At 65.2% G+C, this 16,781-nt stretch overlaps 2 protein-coding genes across 10 annotated transcripts in view; one reads left to right on the forward strand and one right to left on the reverse strand.

The window, feature by feature from the left end:
• Positions 1-1,324: 1,324 nt before the first annotated feature.
• Positions 1,325-7,750, forward strand: MFAP2 (microfibril associated protein 2). Of its 4 annotated transcripts, none has more exons than XM_049106811.1 (9): positions 1,325-1,426; positions 4,464-4,539; positions 5,456-5,545; positions 5,751-5,777; positions 5,858-5,944; positions 6,054-6,098; positions 6,728-6,815; positions 7,005-7,078; positions 7,266-7,750. In XM_049106811.1, the coding sequence occupies exons 2-9, from the start codon at positions 4,503-4,505 to the stop codon at positions 7,367-7,369; spliced, it is 552 nt and encodes a 183-aa protein (XP_048962768.1). In that variant the 5' UTR covers positions 1,325-1,426; positions 4,464-4,502; the 3' UTR covers positions 7,370-7,750. The 4 variants fall into 4 exon arrangements, with proteins under 4 accessions (XP_048962768.1, XP_048962773.1, XP_048962764.1 ...); XM_049106816.1 differs by having other exon boundaries at positions 1,366-1,390; XM_049106807.1 differs by lacking the exon at positions 1,325-1,426 and adding an exon at positions 2,357-2,453.
• A 340-nt stretch (positions 7,751-8,090) lies between these two features.
• CROCC (ciliary rootlet coiled-coil, rootletin) overlaps positions 8,091-16,781 on the reverse strand; it is a 43,676-nt gene continuing 34,985 nt past the window's right edge. For 5 of the 6 annotated variants that reach the window (XM_025448283.3, XM_025448281.3, XM_025448279.3 and 2 more), the window contains 10 exons: positions 15,019-15,188; positions 14,793-14,913; positions 14,346-14,509; positions 12,783-12,998; positions 11,709-11,933; positions 11,136-11,285; positions 10,630-10,830; positions 10,311-10,442; positions 9,408-9,587; positions 8,091-8,674 (listed from right to left, as the gene is read on the reverse strand). In XM_025448283.3, coding sequence (XP_025304068.3) covers positions 8,588-8,674; positions 9,408-9,587; positions 10,311-10,442; positions 10,630-10,830; positions 11,136-11,285; positions 11,709-11,933; positions 12,783-12,998; positions 14,346-14,509; positions 14,793-14,913; positions 15,019-15,188 — 1,646 coding nt within the window. In that variant the 3' untranslated portion in view covers positions 8,091-8,587. The remainder of the gene's footprint in view (positions 8,675-9,407; positions 9,588-10,310; positions 10,443-10,629; positions 10,831-11,135; positions 11,286-11,708; positions 11,934-12,782; positions 12,999-14,345; positions 14,510-14,792; positions 14,914-15,018; positions 15,189-16,781) is intronic. The other variant, XM_025448280.3, reaches the window with a different exon arrangement.

A 16,781-nucleotide genomic window follows, 5' to 3' on the forward strand; every position in this document is an offset into this window, starting at 1 on the left:
AGCCCATGGCTCGTGTTCCCTTTAGCACCTCACGTGTGTCGTCGTTCAGTCCTTGCCGCTGTGGAGTCTCGTCCCCGTTCTCCAGATAGAGAAACTGAGGCTTAAGAGGCCACGTGCGTAGTCAGAGGTGGGGCCAGCTGGCTCGGACTCCAGCATCCACACTCTTACTCCTGCCTTCCTGTGGGGGCAGCAGGAGAACAGACTTGTGTCCCCCAAGAGCCAGCGGCTCCGAGACATTGAACGGGACCACTTCCCTTCGGCCCCCACCCCCCCCGCACCCCATGATGAGTTTGTGGCCCAGTTACCCTCTCGGATGAAAGTCCAGGCTCCAAGCCCACATCTCTCTCAGCCCGAGCCACGTGCACTGTCCCCCCGGGGAAGGTGGGTGCTTCTGACCTCATCCCACTAGCGGGACACTGGCCAAGCCCTGCCCTGGAGAGGCCACACGGTCATCCGGCCCGTCTGCGCTGGGCAGGAGTGAGCAGGAAAGCAGGACTGCCTCCTGCCCCCCCCCCCCAGCCCCACCTGGCTCCCCTGGCGGGAGGGAGCTCCGTAAGTGTGGAGTCAAACTGAGAAGGTGGGGTGAGGGGTGTGAAAAAGCAGCTTCCAATAAGGGGCGCAGCCGTAGGCCCACACTGGGCACAGAGGCACCGGGCAGCCCAGTTTGGGGTGGTCGGTGTGTGAGCAGCCAGCAGGGAAGGAGCAAATCTCCAGGGTCGTGGGGAGAAGAGTGTCTGCACCCACTACACCCTCCCCAAAGAGCTGCCGCCCCCTGCTCAGGTCCTCAGGGTCAGGGGAGGGGCTCGAAGCCCCGGAGAGGATCTGGGGGCCTGGCCCCGGGAGTGGGAAGCTGTGGGGCTCCGTTGCCCCCTCTGTGGAGCGCAGGGGACAGCGTGACTGCCAGGTGCGTCCTCCTCCCCTAGTGGAATTAACCTAGAAAGCGCAGGGAGGGCGCCAGGTGTCCAGACTCTGCTCTTGGGCGGCAGACCCCGGGGAGGGCCCGGCTGGTGTCCATTCCTTCCTTCCTTCATTCATTCATCCCTTTAACACACCAGCACCAGGGAACAAATGATGCATGGGACTTACGGAGTTTCTGCCTAATAGGACTCGGAGTTCAAGAGACAGGCAGTTGCGGGGTGCGTGACTGGGGGAAGGGAGATCCCCGGGCTCCCCGGCCCAGGCAGGAGCCCACACCCCAGCCAGCCAGCCTCTCCCGGGAGAACTGAGCGCACGTTCATCGTTCCATTGACGTTTACTGAACGGCTGCTCCGAGCCTGGCACTGGGCCTAATGAGCCTAAACGGGGGGATGAGCAAAAACAGACTCGTTTGCTGTCTCCACGCGGATCGCAAGCTCGCGGGCTCACGTGGGAGAGGAGCCGGATTCAAACGGTCGGTTGGTCGCACACGCAGGCCAACAGGACAGCTGTGAGCAGCGGAGCAGAAGGGCCTGGGGCGCCGGGAGAAAGGGAAGGAGGGAGGCTTGGTCTTTAACCCCAAGGAGGGGGCCCCCCAAGGGGCCAGCAGGAAGGAGCAGCCAGCAGGCACCGGCGGAGGAAGGGGTTCAGTGAGAGTGCCCAAAGGCCCTTGGGCTGCGGGAGCCCTGAGCCAGACCCAGATGAAGGGCAGGGTCCTGGGGGGCAGGGTGGGGGGGCACGGGCAGCCTTAGCTTCCTTCCCCTGGGAACCCAGCAAAAGGCCTTATGGAGGAAGGGGCCAGCGGCCGAGGTGGGCCCGGGAGGGCAGGGCCCACGGGGAAGGCCCCGTGAGGGGCTATTACACAGGCCGGGCGGGAGCCCACGTGGCTTACACCGCAGAGGGGGCCGTGCACGGGCTCCAGAAACATCTGGAAGCAGGATCGGCGGCTGGGTGCTGGGCTGGACGCAGGGCGAGCGAGGGAGGTGGCCTGAGCAATGGACGGCGGCGCCCTTGCCCAGGGTGACCTCCTGGATGCGCGTCCTGCTCGAGGCCTTGCTGCCCTTGGGACATACGTGGGGGCCTGTGGTCCAGGGGCTGAGGGCAGTGCTGGTTCTGGAAGCCAGGCCCCCCCTGGAGCTGGCCGGGACTGGAGGCTGTCCCGGGGCCAGAGGGGCCAGAGCCCAGCGGGCCCCTTAGGAGCCTCGGTCTTCTCCTCCGCGCAATGGGGTGGCCCGTCCTGCACAGCCCACCTCCCCGCAGACAGCAGCCCAGACGCGGCGGGGCGGCCGGGCGTTGTGGGGCCCGCGGTCCGCGCGAGGGGCGGGGCCGGGGCGCCTCCCCCAGGGCCTCCCCCAGGGCCTCCCCGGGCGGCGGCGGCGGCGGCGGCGGCGGCGGCGGCGGGCGGGGCGCGCGTTAGGACCCAGCGGCTCCGGGGCTGGAGGGCGGGCGCCGGCCCGTCGGGGGCCCGGAGGGGGGCTCGGCGCGGGCGGAGGGGCGGCTCCGGGCGCACTCGGCGGGCGGCGCAGGGACCCGACCAGGTAGGCGCGGGCCGGGCGGCGGGGTGCGGGGTGCGGGGTGCGGGGCGCGGGGCCCGGGCGGGGGCCCTCCTGACCCCGGGCCGTCCGAGCAGATGCTGGGGGGCACCTGGGGGGCCGGGGGTCGTTGGAGGGGGCCCGAGTTTGGGGGAGCCAGAGGAGGGGGCGGCGGGGCGGCGGCCGGAGCGGAGACAAAGGGACCCCGGGACCGGGAGGGCGCGGGAGGGCGCGGGGAGCCGAGGGAGCCGGCTGATGGCTCCCAGCTGCGCGGCCACATCTGGTCCCCCCCCCCCCCCCGCCGGCCTCCCGGGCAGCCTGGGCTCCTAGGCCCGCTCGCCCCCTGCCCCCATCCCTGCATCGCCTGCGGTGGGATCCGGCCCGCCGGGAGGGGGCAGGCAGGGGAGGCGCCGCCACATCCGACGTCTAGACGGCCTTGGGGATGTGACCCCGCACTCCTGCCCCTGGGGGCCCCTCTCCCCGCGGGCCTGGGCCTGGGTGCCAGACCTCCTGAGGAAGGGAGGAAGACGCCATGCAGGGGGCCGGGAGGCCTAGGAGGGGTTTGGGGGGCACACGGCCCCCGCCCCACTTCTTAAGGCCCCTTAGGCCCCAACTCAGGGCCTGCTCCGGAGTGATGACAGGTCCAGCTGGCCTAGCTGCCACCAGCCCTGGGGGACGAGGACGGGATAGGGAGGCTTTGTGGGGAGTTGCAAGGAAAGAGCTCCGGGTGTTTCCGTCCCTCCTGCCAGGAGAAGGCCAAGGGTTTTCAGAATGTGGGGAACCAGATGTCCCCTGCCTCTGGGGCAGCTTGAGTCATGGGGCTCATCTCCACCCCACCCCACCCACCTCAGTAAGGAAGGGAGGTGGTGAGTGGAGGAGCCAGGCCGGGGTCCCCAAAGGCTGTGGACTGGGAGGGAGGAGGGGGAGGGACGGATGCCCACAGGCCCACGTCCCTTCGCCTTCGCCCTAGACGCCGGCAGCAGCGGGCAGTTGGGCGGTTGGGTCTGGGTTCGCTGCCTAGCTGGGCGCAGGAGCTCCCTTCGCCGCGGTGGGAGGGGCCCTCCTGGACGGCTGAGCCCTGGACGCTGGCCCGGACTCCCGGCAAAGGATGACAGTCTTGAGACTGCCTCCCACTGAGCTGGGACTGCGCACGGGGACCCGCAGAGCCTGCTAAGGCCACTGCGCGGCCAAAGACGGCAGTTCTTGGACTTCGGGAGCCTGGTGAAGGCTGCGGACCACTGGGCCCTCCCCGCAGAATGACCCGCACAGCGCTTGTCAGGCAGAGTTGGGGGGCTCAGGAGCCCCGGGCCGGGTGACATCACGGTCCCTCCAGCGCTGCCCTTCTAGGATCCAGAGCAGCTCTCCTCAGACTCCACCCTAAGTGTTTCCTGCTGCTCCAGACAAATAGACCTTAGTCTCGTGAGTCTGTGATGGAGACAGCCAGGTCTTAGGAGCCCGGAGGCCTGGCAGAAGAGGAATCTTCTGGGGGTGGGAGCCCTGCCCAGGCCTGGCTGCCCTTCGGCCCCCGGGGCCCATGCATGCATGCGGTTTCCTGCAGAGCAAGACACTCAGGGCCCGGGGGCTAATTGGGAACAGGTGGTGGGTTTGGCAGCCGCGAGGCAGCGGTGATGGTGGCAGAGCAGGGTCCTGAGGACGGGCCTGGGTCAGGGGTCCATGCGGTCAGTGCATGACACCCCAGGAGGCGCTGCTTCAGGAGGGCCTGGCTGTGGGCGAGGGGAGCAGAGTCAAGGCTAGTGGGGAGCCAGAAACACCCCCTCGGTGAGAAGGGCAGGCTGAGTTCTGTCCGTTTGCAAGGCTGGAGGCCTTGTTCCGCGGGACCTGAACGCCCGCTGGGCCATGGGGGACAGCAGATGTCCCTCCGAAGTAGCCCCTGCCACGCCCCGCCGGCCCCCTGGCTTCTATTCTGGGGCCTCCTTCTCCGGGCTGGATGTGGGGGAGCAGAGGTGGGCTCGGCGCCCCCACCGGAGCCGCAGCTTGCCCCTCCTCTTCCTCCAGCTGTCCTGACACCAGCCCAGACGGCCTCACCCCGGAGCCATGAGAGCTGCCTACCTCTTCCTGCTGTTCCTGCCTGGTGAGTGGCTCCTGTTCCTGCCTGGGGAGCTCCCAGGTGTGGCCAGAGGGCAGCTGGGCCCAACCTTTATTGTGCCCTGGGGCCAGAGCTCAGCTCCCGGGGTTCCTGGGCCACAGACTGGACTGGCCAACCCCTCCCAGCCCCTGACCCCAGGCCTCCGCAGCAGCAGCAGCAGCCAGGCCGGGGCTCTGGAGAGTGGGTGCACACGCGGGCACTGGGAGCCCCTGCTCTTCCTCCCTGCCGGGAGCCCAAGTGTAGGAGGGAGAGGCACAGGGCAAGGAGTCTGTAGGTGTGGGTCCTAGACCCGGTTGGGAACCAGCCACCCTACACAACCTTGACCGGGGCCTGATCCCTCTCGGTCAAATGAGGAGTTGTCTGTGGGGGTGAAGGGCTGGCCGGGTCTAACGTGTCATGTGACAGCTACTTGCCGCGCTCCTACTATGTGCCAGGCCCTGGGCCAGCCCCCGGGGAGACGCATCCCTGCCCTCGGGCTGCTACATCAGGTGCATGTGATAAATGTCAGCAAGAAACGAGGGAGGGGGTGGAGAGGGTGGTTGGGCCAGGGAGGGCCTTTTGGCGGGACTGACCTTGACTTTTTTGTTGAGATGTGAAGGAAGTTGGGCCTAGGGAAAAGTTGAGGGCAAAGGCCCTGGGGCAGACAGGAGTGTGCTGAGTTCCAGGAATAGCCAGGACGCTAGCATGGGGGTGACAGGCCAGCAAAGGTCAGCGGGGTGACACAGATGCAGGGAATGTGAGGGCCTTTACCGTCGAGGAAGGAGTTTGGGCCCCTTGGATTTGAGAGTCTGGTTGTAGAATCTCCGGGTCTCGCGGGTGGCCCTTGGGACCTCTGCGTCTCCTCCCCAGAAGTGCCCCGGGGCCCCCGCAGGGCACCCCGTCATGCTTTGCCTCCTCACAGCTGGCCTGCTAGCTCAGGGCCAATACGACCTCGACCCACTGCCTCCGTTCCCGGACCACGTCCAGTACACCCACTACAGTGACCAGATAGGTAAGGGCCTCACCCTGCGCGGGTCTCCCCACGCCCCGCCACGTCAAGGCCTGGCCCCCCGTGTGCATGACCAGCCGGGGCCCAGGGGTTAGGGCAGCGGGAGTCAGAGGGGGCGGTGGTCCTGGGCTTTGCCCAGACCTCCTTGGCCCCCGGGACCAAGAGCTCACCTGCCCCCCGACGGCTCCGTATCCGTCTTTGTTCACAGACAACCCGGACTACTATGATTATCAAGGTAAAGGGCTGGGGCGGGAGGTGGGCAGCTGGGGGATGGGGTGGAGAGGACGGAGTGGACCCCCTATCGTCCCGTCTCAGAGGTGACTCCTCGGCCCCCCGCGGAGCAGTTCCAGTTCCAGTCCCAGCAGCAAGTCCCACAGGAAGTCATCCCGGCCCCCACCGTAGGTAGGCAGCCGGCTCCTGTCCACCCTGGGAGCGGGGCCCTGCCAGGGCGGGACAGGTGCCCGGAACAGACCCCCTCAGTGATCTCTGCCTGCCCCTCTCCCAACACCAGCGCCTGGAAGCGTGGAGACAGAGCCCACGGAGCCTGGGCCTCTGGGTAAGAGCTCCCCCGACAGCTGGAGAAAACGGGGGCACGGGCCCAGAAATCGGGGTCACGTGGGCGCGGCGCTCTTGGGACGGAGATAGCCGGGCCTTTTGTTTTTGCTGGGTGGCTGTCGGGTCAGGGGCTTGCAAACCTGCCCCTGCTTTAGGCCAGCAACCCCATGGCCCCCCAGGCAGCTCTGGGGGATCCCCTCCTCCTGGGCTTGGCTGTGGGCTCAAGAAGGGCCCTCTACCCCCAGACACTGGGAAGGGGAAGGGAGATGCTGGGGCTTCCTGCCTGCCAGCCAGCAGGACTGGGTGGTGCCCGCGGCAGGTGACACAAAGGGGACCAGCAGCCCAGGCCAACAGAGCTGCCCCAGAAGCCCGAGAGCCAGACTGAGGGCTGCTCTCACCGCGAGCTCAGTGCTCGGGGGTGCTCTGGTGAGCGTGCCCAGCCCTGCACATGCCCGCGTGGCAGGGGTGGCAGTGGGTTGCCATCAGTTACCAATATGTGCTTCCGAGTGCGGTTGCGAGTCCATGCACATATACACCATGTAAAAGCGGGCAGCTCGGGAGGGCCAACAAGTCGGTGGGCGACCTGGGTGCCACCCGCCAGCCCCGCATCTGATCCCGCCTGTCACGCAGACTGCCGCGAGGAGCAGTACCCCTGCACCCGCCTCTACTCCATCCACAAGCCCTGCAAGCAGTGTCTCAATGAGGTCTGCTTCTACAGGTGAGCAGGGGTGGGGCGGGGGATGGGGTGCAGGGCGGGGGCCAGCCCAGGTGGGCTTTAGGGACGCGGGGAATCCTGAAGTGGAACCCCACCCTGGTCGAGCCCAGATGTAGGGGGCGGGATGCGTGGGCTCCCCCTGAGGGGCTGGGTGAGGTTGGGGTGACACCACCATCCTCTCTGCACCCCCAGCCTCCGCCGCGTGTACGTGGTAAACAAGGAGATCTGTGTCCGCACAGTCTGTGCTCACGAGGAGCTCCTCCGAGGTAGGAGGGCCTGCACCCCGAGACCCCTCCTGCTCCCCACCCCCTCAGCATCCCTTCCCCTGCCCACCTGGTCCTGCGCTCCCTCCTGGCCGCTTAGCCTCAGAACATTCCCAGTCCCAGGGCTAAGAAGGGGGCTGGTTCTCCATCATCTCCCCCACCCTGACCCCACTCCTTGCCCCCACCACAGCTGACCTGTGTCGGGACAAGTTCTCCAAATGTGGCGTGATGGCCAGCAGCGGCCTGTGCCAGTCTGTGGCGGCCTCCTGTGCCAGGAGCTGCGGGGGCTGCTAGGGCGGAGCTGGCACCCCAAGCCCTGGGCCTTTCTCGGATCCGGGGCCCTCAGGCCCTGCCTGACCTGGTGCTTTTCTCCCCGGCCTGACATTCCTTTTATTCCGTAAGAAGTTAGTGGACTATGGCCCCGGGGGGTTGGTCTCGGGCCCCTCTCCCAGCCTGTGGCCACCCGGGGACCCAAGGGGGGCTCTCTCCACTGCCCAGGGCTCACCCCCTGATGAGGGGCATCCGGGCCTCTGATGTGCCTTCTCTGTCCCCCTGCCCCCAGCCCCTCCAGGTAGGCTGTGCCCCTCACACCCCAGCTGGTCCACTAGGACTTCGTACAGCTCCCGGGCATAGACCACCCTTGTTTTATACAAAATTAAAATGGTTTTTACAAAAGATTCGGTCATTTTTCGGGCAGGAGCCAGAGTGGTGGCCAGCGGCCTCCCACTACACCTGTCCTCACCCAGAGGCTGCCTGGCCCCCTGGGGAGAAGGTGACCTGTGGTCTTGCCTCCCGATCCTGAGCAGTTCGGGTCACAGTCCCATCTGTTACCCAGGGACCTCCCTGTGCCGACATCCCGGGAGGCTGGGAATGCCAGGGCCCTCCATGAGCCGCCCCCTCCCCCTGCGCGCCCCCGGCCGCCCGCCCCGTCCCTCCTGGCCCAGGCCCCGCTGTCTCCCTGGCACCGCTTCTCTCAGGCGCAGGAGTACAGGAGGGACCCAAGTAGCAGGACACGTCTCTACAAACCGTTTTTAGAAAACGAGGTCTCCTTGCTACAAAAAACACAACCGTTCTGAACAGTTAACACTGTAAAAAGGTATAAAAATACAAGGACTCTGGACTCTGAGGAATTTCCTGACAAACACGCTGAACTAAGGCGGAGAGAGCTCTGGAAAGCCAGGGGCGGGCCTGGGTCTCTGCCTCCCAGGCTCCCCCGCCTTCCCGGGAGCCCATGCTCCAGGCCAACCAGAGGCAGGGGGGTCCAGGAGACCCCCAGCTTCGGCTCAGCCGCTCGGGAGGCTCATCCCCGGGAGGGACCAGACTGGGGGCCCACGGATGACGCGAGAAGCTGCTGCTGGAGTCCCCGGCCCTCGGCCCTGCCACCCGGCCCCTCCCCGCCCCCGGCCGAGCTCCGGTGGCCGGGACAGGCCAGGGCCTGGGCGGGCCGAGTGAGAGGGGGCTGCCGTCCTGCCCGGGCCGCAGCCGTCTCCAGGATGCCAGCGAGGAAGGGGCTCACTGCCCTGCGGGGCCGGACGCGGAGGGGAAGGACGCTGAAGTCCTCCGGAGCTCCTGGTGCAACTGCCCCTTCAGCGTGGACACCTGGAGGAGAGAGAGGAGGTGGGGCCGCGGCCCAGGCACCCAGCCTGGTGTCGGAGGAGGGGGGCGGCTGCCACTGGGGCCCCACAAGGGACCCCATCCTGCCTGTCCCAGGAAAAAACGGACTTCATGAAGCACCAGGGTGCTTCCTTCCCCTCCTGTGCATCCCACGGGGCAGCTGGCTGTCTTCTGGCCATTCCTCCCATCTCTTCAGGGGGCCCCCGGTCCCCACACTCATCGTTAGGCCTACTGCCAGTCCGACGGGGGACCCGTGACCCAGGGCTGGCCTACCTGTGCACAGGTCAGGTCAGGGACGGGTGGGAAGGGGAGTGGGATCCACGCTGGCCAGTACGGGTCCTCCCCAGCCCCTGTGCTATTGCTCCCAGGAAAAAGGCCCCCTTTCCTCTAGGATAACCCAGGCTGGGGCCCGCTCAGGCCACCTGCAGTGCTCAGGGTACAGCCACGAGGACAGCAGAGCCACGCCAAGGGGACTGAGTCCCAGTGACAACACTGGAGCCCCAGCATTAGGTCACAACCAACATGAGCGTGGGTGCACCAAGCCGCTTGGGTCATGGGTGCCGCTGAGGGCTCCTACCAGGGCTCGAGGCTGGCCCTGCGCCCCCCGCCCCCCCCCCCCGACCCCACACACTTCCACCCCGGCCCGGCTTCCTGAGGGAACGTCCTGCTGCTTCTGCTGCGTCCTGCGGAGGGGCCCGAGCGCAGCCCGGCCGAGTACCTGCTCCTCCAGCCCGCGCACCCGCTGCCGGTGGGCCCGCTCCCGCGCCTCCAGGGTGCGCTCCGTCCGCACCTGGGCACTGCGCAGGCGCTCCACCTCCTGCTGCAGCTCCAGCTGCCGCTGCTCGTCCGCCTCCAGCCGGCCTGGGCTCTGGTCCTGCTCCAGTGCCACCACCTGGGCCTGCAGGAGGGGCGGCTTGTCGGGGGTCGGCCCTACGTGTGTGCGCAGGCACGCGTGTGCAAGGGGATGTCAGGCACCTCCCAGGAGCCTCAAGGCCCCTCAAGACCAAGTCCGTGCAGGCAGGAGGTGCAGCAGAGATCCTTGTCTGTCTCCCCTGTTCCTGGCCCACCTGGTCTGTGGATCCTGGGTCGGGGGACCTAGTGAGCCCCACTGACAGGCATGCACACTCATGCACACACATGCACACACGCACAGGGATACAGTCCAACAGAGACCGGCCCACACACACACAGGCACAAAAGCAAGCATGTCAATACTTACCGTGTTCACACGGATACATGCGTATGTGCAAAAGCCCAACACTACACACACCTACATACATGAAGACATCTGTACAGAGAGACACACACATAAAACATATTCCTAATACTTAGGTTAGCGTGTACAAGATTCATGCTACATGCACAAGAATACTCCCCGGCACACTCACGCCTCTACATGTCCACACACACACCCACACAGGCTCACATGCTAAGGGGCATCTTGGCTCCACGCTGGGGAGGACCCCTCCCTCTGGGACCTGGCTCTGGGCTGCCCCCTCCAAGGGTCCGACTTGTGGGTTATGAAGGCTGAGGACCCTGGGCTGCTGAGCACTCAGGCCGAGGGCAGGGGCGGGGGGTGGGGTCCGGGGCTAGGGAGAGAGAAGGTGGCCAGGGGCTGGACCTCCAGCAGCTGGATCTGCCTCTGGGCCTCAGCCAGCTCCAGCTCGGCCCCCGTGAGCGTGCGGTCCAGGCGGCCCCTCTCCGCATTCAGCCGTACTGTGTCCTCGTGGCTGCGAAGCTTCTCCCGCTCCACCTGGGCGGGGACAGCAGGAGGGCATCAGGATGCCCGAAGGGAGGGGGGCTCAGAGAGGGGTGGCAGCTTTGAAGCAGCAAGACCAGGGACCGGGGGCACCCGAGGCCCCCAGACCCTGCAGACACAGGGCCGAGAGCAGGGCTAGGACCCAGAGGAGGGGAGGGGAGGGCCCCGAGGCGCAGCCCACCTTGTCCAGCATCCTCTTGAGGGCCACCCGGTCCTTCTCCAGCCGCAGCGCTGACCGCTCCACCTCCCGCTTCTCGGCCTCCCGCTGGGCGAGGGCACCCTGCAGGCTGTCCAGGCGCTCCTGCAGCAGCCGCCGCTCGTCCCGCAGCTTCTGGACCGTGTGCAGGGCCGCAGCCTCACCCTCCTGGCGCTGCCGCAGCACCTGCAGAAGCCAGGGAGCCCCTAACGCCGCCGCCGGGCCTCGAAGTGCACCCTTGAAGCGTGGCCACGGTGATGCCGGCCTCGGCTCGGCAGGGCGGCTGTGAGGCCCACGCCAGACAACATCACCCGAGGCCACCTCTCCGGGCCTCAGCTTCTCCAACTGTGTAACTGGGCTGTGGGATGAATGGACCACGCTTCCCCATGGGAGGCTGAGCCTGGGGTTGGGATAAGGTTGGGTAAGGAAGGTCCCACTCCACCCGAGGGCCTCGGCGTTCTGGGGACAGAGGGGCCCCCCGCAGCCCTCACCTCCTGGAGCTGTTGCAGCTGGCCCTCTGCCTCCGCCCGCTGCAGCTCCAGGTCCGCCAGCTCGCCCCGCATCGTCTGCACCTGCTCACCCAGGGAGCTGCTCTGCTTCCGAGCCTCGGACAACGCCTGCCGGGCGGCCTCCAGCCGTTCCTGGGGGACAGGGGCTGATGGGGCCAGGAGGAAGCGAAGGCTCCCCTCTACTCTGTATCTCTGGGTCAGGGTCACAGCCCACAAAACAGCTCAAAGACCTTATCTGGAGGGCGAGGAAGACGGTGGGCCTGGCCCACTGACCTTCAACACGTGGGGACCCCCCCCCAGACCCCAACTCTGCCCACAACCCTGCCTCTGGGTCCCTCTAAGCCTCTACGAGTAGGCTGATTCTTACTGCCCCCCCCCGCAAGTCTCCTATTGGCAGATGCTTTTACTGGGCCCACCCCCCTCAAAGCCTCCCTGCCTGGCTCCCTAGGGTGCCCAACGGCCCTGCTGCCTGGCTCCCTATCAGGGCCCCTCCAGGCCTGCCCTCGGGGGCTGACTCTCAGAGCCCACTCCCCGCCAGGCCCGGAACCCCCATACCTGGAGCACTTGGCGGTCATGTTCACAGGCGGTGAGGGCCTTCTGCAGGTGCAGGTTCTTGTCCTGGCTGCTGGTGAGGCTGGCGCTATTCTGGGCCAGGGCTTCTGTAAGGCCCTGCACCTTGTCCCGCAGGAGCCCCTCGCTCTCCTCCACCTTGACCAGGGCCCCGCTCAGCCGTTCCACTGTCAGCTGCAGGGTCCCTGCCTTCACCTCACTGTCCGCCACCTGGCAGGGAGACACGCAGGATGGTAAAGTGGCTCTGCTCCCGCCACAGCCTCCAGCAGGGAGGTCGAGCCCAAGCCCAGCTCCTCCCACCTCATCCCTGATGCTCACCGTTCCCATGTGCTCCCAGTGACTCAGCCCACTGCATCCTGGGCCCTGTCCCACTGCTAGTTAACTACCCTCACGGGGAGTGCCACCCCCCTGGTTGTCTCAGACCCCACGGCCTTCTCCCTGTCCTCATTCCCCTCTCCTCCCTGCTATGGAGGAGAAAGAGTAACCACACAACCTGGAAATGTTCTGCTCTTGGCCTTGGTGGCTGACCATGCAGGGCTAGCAGAGCCACTGAACATTCTAGTTAAAGCTGAGCTTCTGGGGATCCCTGGGTGACTCAGCGGTTTAGTGCCTGCCTTTGGCCCAGGACGTGATCCTGGAGACCTGGGATCGAGTCCCACATCGGGCTCCCTGCATGGAGCCTGCTTTTCCCTCTGACTGTGTCTCTGTCTCTCTGTGTCTCTCATGAATAAAAAAATAAAATCTCTAAAAAAATAAGTAAATAAAGCTGAGCTTCCTGGCAGCCAAGGCAAAAAGGGGCAGGAGTGAAATCTACATCTCTAACTTGTCCCACAGGCTTCCTGTGAGCACAGATTCTGTTAGAGTCCTGAACTCTAATTTTGTCTGTGTCTCTTATTAGCTATGTGATCTTGGGTGATGGCATCACCTCTGAGCCTCTGTCATCCATGAAAGGAGTAGGGTGCTTGCCCCGCAGGGTTGTTGGGAGTATGATGTAGTCTCCATAAAGCACTTAGCACTGGGCTCCAGATGAGGAGCCCGCAGATGGTACTGGGGACCCACCTGCCTCTGCAGGGAGGCCACCCGGTCCTGGAGGGCTTGGGCCTGGGCCTCGCGGTCACTCAGGCCCAGGCGGCTGCGCTGCAGCTCCCCCTCGAGCGAGCGTCGCTGCAGCTCAAGCTTGATGGTGCGGCCCTCGGAGGCGTCCAGCACCTCCTTCAGGCGGCGCTTGTCGTTCTCCAGCCTTCCCTCGTTGGCCTTCATCTTGCTGATCTTCTCCTGTGGGTGTGGAGGGATCAGGCCCCCGCTGCCCAGCCACCCCCCAACCCCACTCCCCCTCAGGACCCTCAGCCTTGAGGTGGCCGGTCCAACCACTCCCTGGGTGACCAGTGCCTGGCCTGTGACCCTCCTGACGCCTCAGACTCCCGCTGTGTTCGCAGGATGGGTTGACCCGAGGATCCCAGAGCATGTTCTGGTTTTGGCTGGGTCTAACAGGCTTTAGGACCCAGGATCCTCTCCTTCTGCTCTGAGGCCCAGTTTCACATCGGTATAGTGGGGGGACTGCCCTGGCCCAGGGGTACTAGGTGTTCACAGAGCCCTGGGGGGCGGGGGGAGGGCCAGAATGCAGATTCCAGGGCTCCCCTGCTGTCGCGTCTCTCTCCAGAGGCGGGTCCAGAAGCTGGTTGTGTGACCTGAGCTGAGCTGCGTGGGAGCCGGGGCTCTACCTGGTTTTGGGGGGTGATGTTCTTCCTCCCTCACAAGGGGTCAGACAGCAAAGGAAGCTTGAGGAGTGGGGAGAGGACAGGAAGACAGACTGGGGCCCCTCCGCTCCCGCCACCGTCCTCTTACATCGAGGTCAACCCTTCCCCAGGTCTGGCCCCTCTGCCGCCGTGCTCAGCCCCAACACTGCCATGTCTGGGTCTGGCAGCCCCACTCTGGCCCCTGCCCAGCTTTGTTCCTGGCCTCCTCCCGCGGCCCCTGCGGCTGGGCCCGAGGCCAGAGCTGGAACCACAGACATAACAATCCAGCTCAAACTTGACCTGGAGCCAGAGGCAGGGGGTGGGCTACGGGGGCGATGCTGGAGGGCCAGGGAGGAAGGGGGGAGGGAGCGGGGGATCTGAGGCGGTGTGAAAGGCTGTCAGTCCCCCAGGTGGACTGTCACCACCAGGGCCAAGGTGTCCTGTCCCAGACACACACACACGCACAGATGTCCCCCAAACACACAGAGAACCCCCAGAGCGCCGCTCGTGCGGCTACACAGAGACCAAGGAAACTGAGGTCCCCTGAACACACGTTAAGACCATTTGTGCATCGTCTCTGGGGGACAATCGCGGTGCTCCCCTCATACAGAGGAGGAAAACGAGCAGCAGGCCCAGGACTGAACCTGGGCCCTTTCCCATCAGGCTCACAAGCCCAGGCTTTTCCTTCTACAGCCTGGTGACCTCAGGAAGGGACGAGAGGGTGGATTCTGAATGTGCTTCTGGACAGTCACATGCTGGTGGTCGCTTTGGTGGGTGCGGCACCCAGGCAGACGGCAACAGAGATGCACACAGTAGGACTCACAGCAACCACTGGGGCACACGTGGACACCCCCTGCCCTCACTGTGGCCCGCGGCTCCCACCTACCTGGCTAGCCCGCAGCTCACTCTCCGTGGCCTGCAGGCTCCTCTCCAGGGTGGCCACCTGGTCCAGGGCGGCCCGGCGCTCCCGCTCACTACGCCGCACGCTCTCCTCCTGCAGCGCCAGCTGGGCCTGGGCCCCACTCAGCCGTGCATCCACACCACGCCGGGCTGCAGCACCCCAGCCCCGTCAGGCCTGGCCAGGCGCAGCCTCAAGACCTGAACCAGGGTGCCCGGCCTGCCCTCCACCCACCACAGGGCCCTTGAGGGTCTGTTGGTCTGGACACCTGGAGTGGGGCTAATTAGGGAGGATCCCCCAGAGGAGATAGCCCCCAACTCAGGTCACGGTGGCCAGGGCAGGGACACAGAAGCCATTCGGGCCAATCCCACAGGTCCCACTGCCGCTGCTAGAAGCACAGAGAACAGAGCAAGGACCCGGGGGGGTCACACTCACCTTCTTCACTCTCGGCCACGGCCTTCTGCAGCTGCCTCACCCGTGATGTTGCATTGTCCCGCTCAGCCTCCAACTCAGCCAGCTGGCGACTCAGGGCGCTCATCTGGGCCCGAAGTTCATCCTGAGGCCCCAACGTCCGGGGAAAAGGAAGACCTCTGCTCTGACAACCCGCGGCACCCCCCTGGGCCACCCGGTTCCCTCTCCAGCCATTCATACCCAGCCTCACCCGCTGTCTCTGGGTGCTCCGCAGCTCCTGCAGGAACTCCCGGAGGGCCCCCCGCACTGCCTCCGGGTCCAGGTCTGGAGAGGCCGGGGAGGTGGTGGGTCCTGGGGATGGCGGCTCACAGCCAGGGCTGCGTTCCAAGGGGCTGGGGCTCCTGAGCCCTTCGCCGCTTCCTAAGGGAGGAGGCCTGCTTAGGGGTGCAGGAGCCCCAGCCTCCCCTGCCTGAATGGGGCCTGCAGGCTCCTCATGTACCACTTCACCCACCCTGCCACACCCAGCGGCTTGCATGAGCTTCCCGCAGCATGCTGGGGCCCTCACCCTCTTGCGGAACCCTTCCCCAGCCCCCACAACCCTCAGAATGGAACCCAATGTCCTTGCCATCACACAGAGGCTCTTTTGCTCACCCTAGAACAGCCCTCTCACCTTTTACAAGCTATCCATTCCACATCACACTCAGGTCCCAAATTCTAGAACATTCCCTCTTCCAGCACCAGGGCCCTCATGCATGCTGTTCCCTTCTCTTTCCATGGGTTCTCTGCCTGGCCCGTTCCTTTAGGCCTGTTCCACAGAGGTGTCCTGCCCCCAGGCTGGGGTGGGGTGAGCTCATCCCTAGACCAGGAGCACTGTGAGGGCTGCAACCCCAGGGCCCAGGCCAAAGGTGGACACCACCACCTCCACATCTCCCTGCACTGAGTGCTTCCCATGGGCCAGGCACTGGGCTTCCGGACATCCTATTCCACTTTCATAATGATTGTCTGAGAAGTAAAGACCCATGTCCCAACTTCACGGCCTGGACGGGCTCAAAGCAATTAGGGGACTTGGTTGGCCTCAAAGCTGGGAAGATCCCGAGCTGAGATGTGGAACCAGGTAGCCCTATTTCCCGGCAGAAAAATGAACTTTGCTTGAAGAGGTGGGAGGGGCGGTGCGCAGAGACAGCGCGGCGCCTGGAGGTCAGCGTCGGAACTGCAGGGCGGGGGGTCAGCCTGGGCCAAGTGACCCCCAAGCTGCCCCCCAGCTCCCACCAGCACCCATGGGACCCAGAGCGGGACATCTACCCACGGCCCCTAAGAGCTCCCACCTCCATCTTCACGGGGGCCTGCAAGGATTACCCAAGCAAATCCTGTCGCCACGTCTCCTCCCATTCTCCACACCTTGCTCCCTGCCCTCCCGCCGCTCTGTCCTTTGCTGCTCACCAGACAGCGGACCTGCCACTCAGGACCTCCCACTTGTCCACAGTCTCTTCTCCTACCCATCCTACCTACCACCTCCCCAGTGGGGCTCCCCATCTCCCATACAAAGACCCCTGCCCCCGCCCCTGCCCTTGCTGCATCTTTATAAAGTGCCTTTACTGCAGGGTGCCTGGGCGGCTCAGTCTGTTGAGTGTCCAAGTCTCCATTTCAGCTCAGGTCATGACCTTGGGGTCCTGGGAATGAGCCCTAAGTTGGGCTCCACGCTCAGCGGGGAGTCTGCTTCTCCCTCTGCCCCTCCCCCTGCTCCTTCTCTCTCTCTCAAATAAGTAATCTTAAAAAAAAAAAAAAAAGGAGAAAATGTGGACACACACACAAGAAGGCCATGTGAAGGCTAGAGCTCTGCTGCCACAAGCCTTGGAACTACAAGCAGCCAGGAGAGGCCTGGGACACATCCTTCCCTAGCGACTTCAGAGGGAGCATGGCCCTGCCAACACCTTGATCTCAGACTTCTGGCCTCCAGAACAGTGAGACACAAATTTCTGTTGCTTAAACACTCAGTTTACAGTACTTTGCGTT

Source organism: Canis lupus, chromosome 2, assembly GCF_003254725.2.
Source record: "Canis lupus dingo isolate Sandy chromosome 2, ASM325472v2, whole genome shotgun sequence".
Lineage (NCBI taxonomy): Eukaryota > Metazoa > Chordata > Mammalia > Carnivora > Canidae > Canis > Canis lupus.

Bases quoted from the DNA above. Each gene is read 5' to 3' on its own strand.
- MFAP2 (XM_049106811.1), top strand. From the start codon at position 4,503: ATGAGAGCTGCCTACCTCTTCCTGCTGTTCCTGCCTG. The intron at 5,546-5,750 runs GTAAGGGCCTCA...CTTTGTTCACAG, and splicing joins CCACTACAGTGACCAGATAG to ACAACCCGGACTACTATGAT. The intron at 6,816-7,004 runs GTGAGCAGGGGT...CTGCACCCCCAG, and splicing joins AATGAGGTCTGCTTCTACAG to CCTCCGCCGCGTGTACGTGG.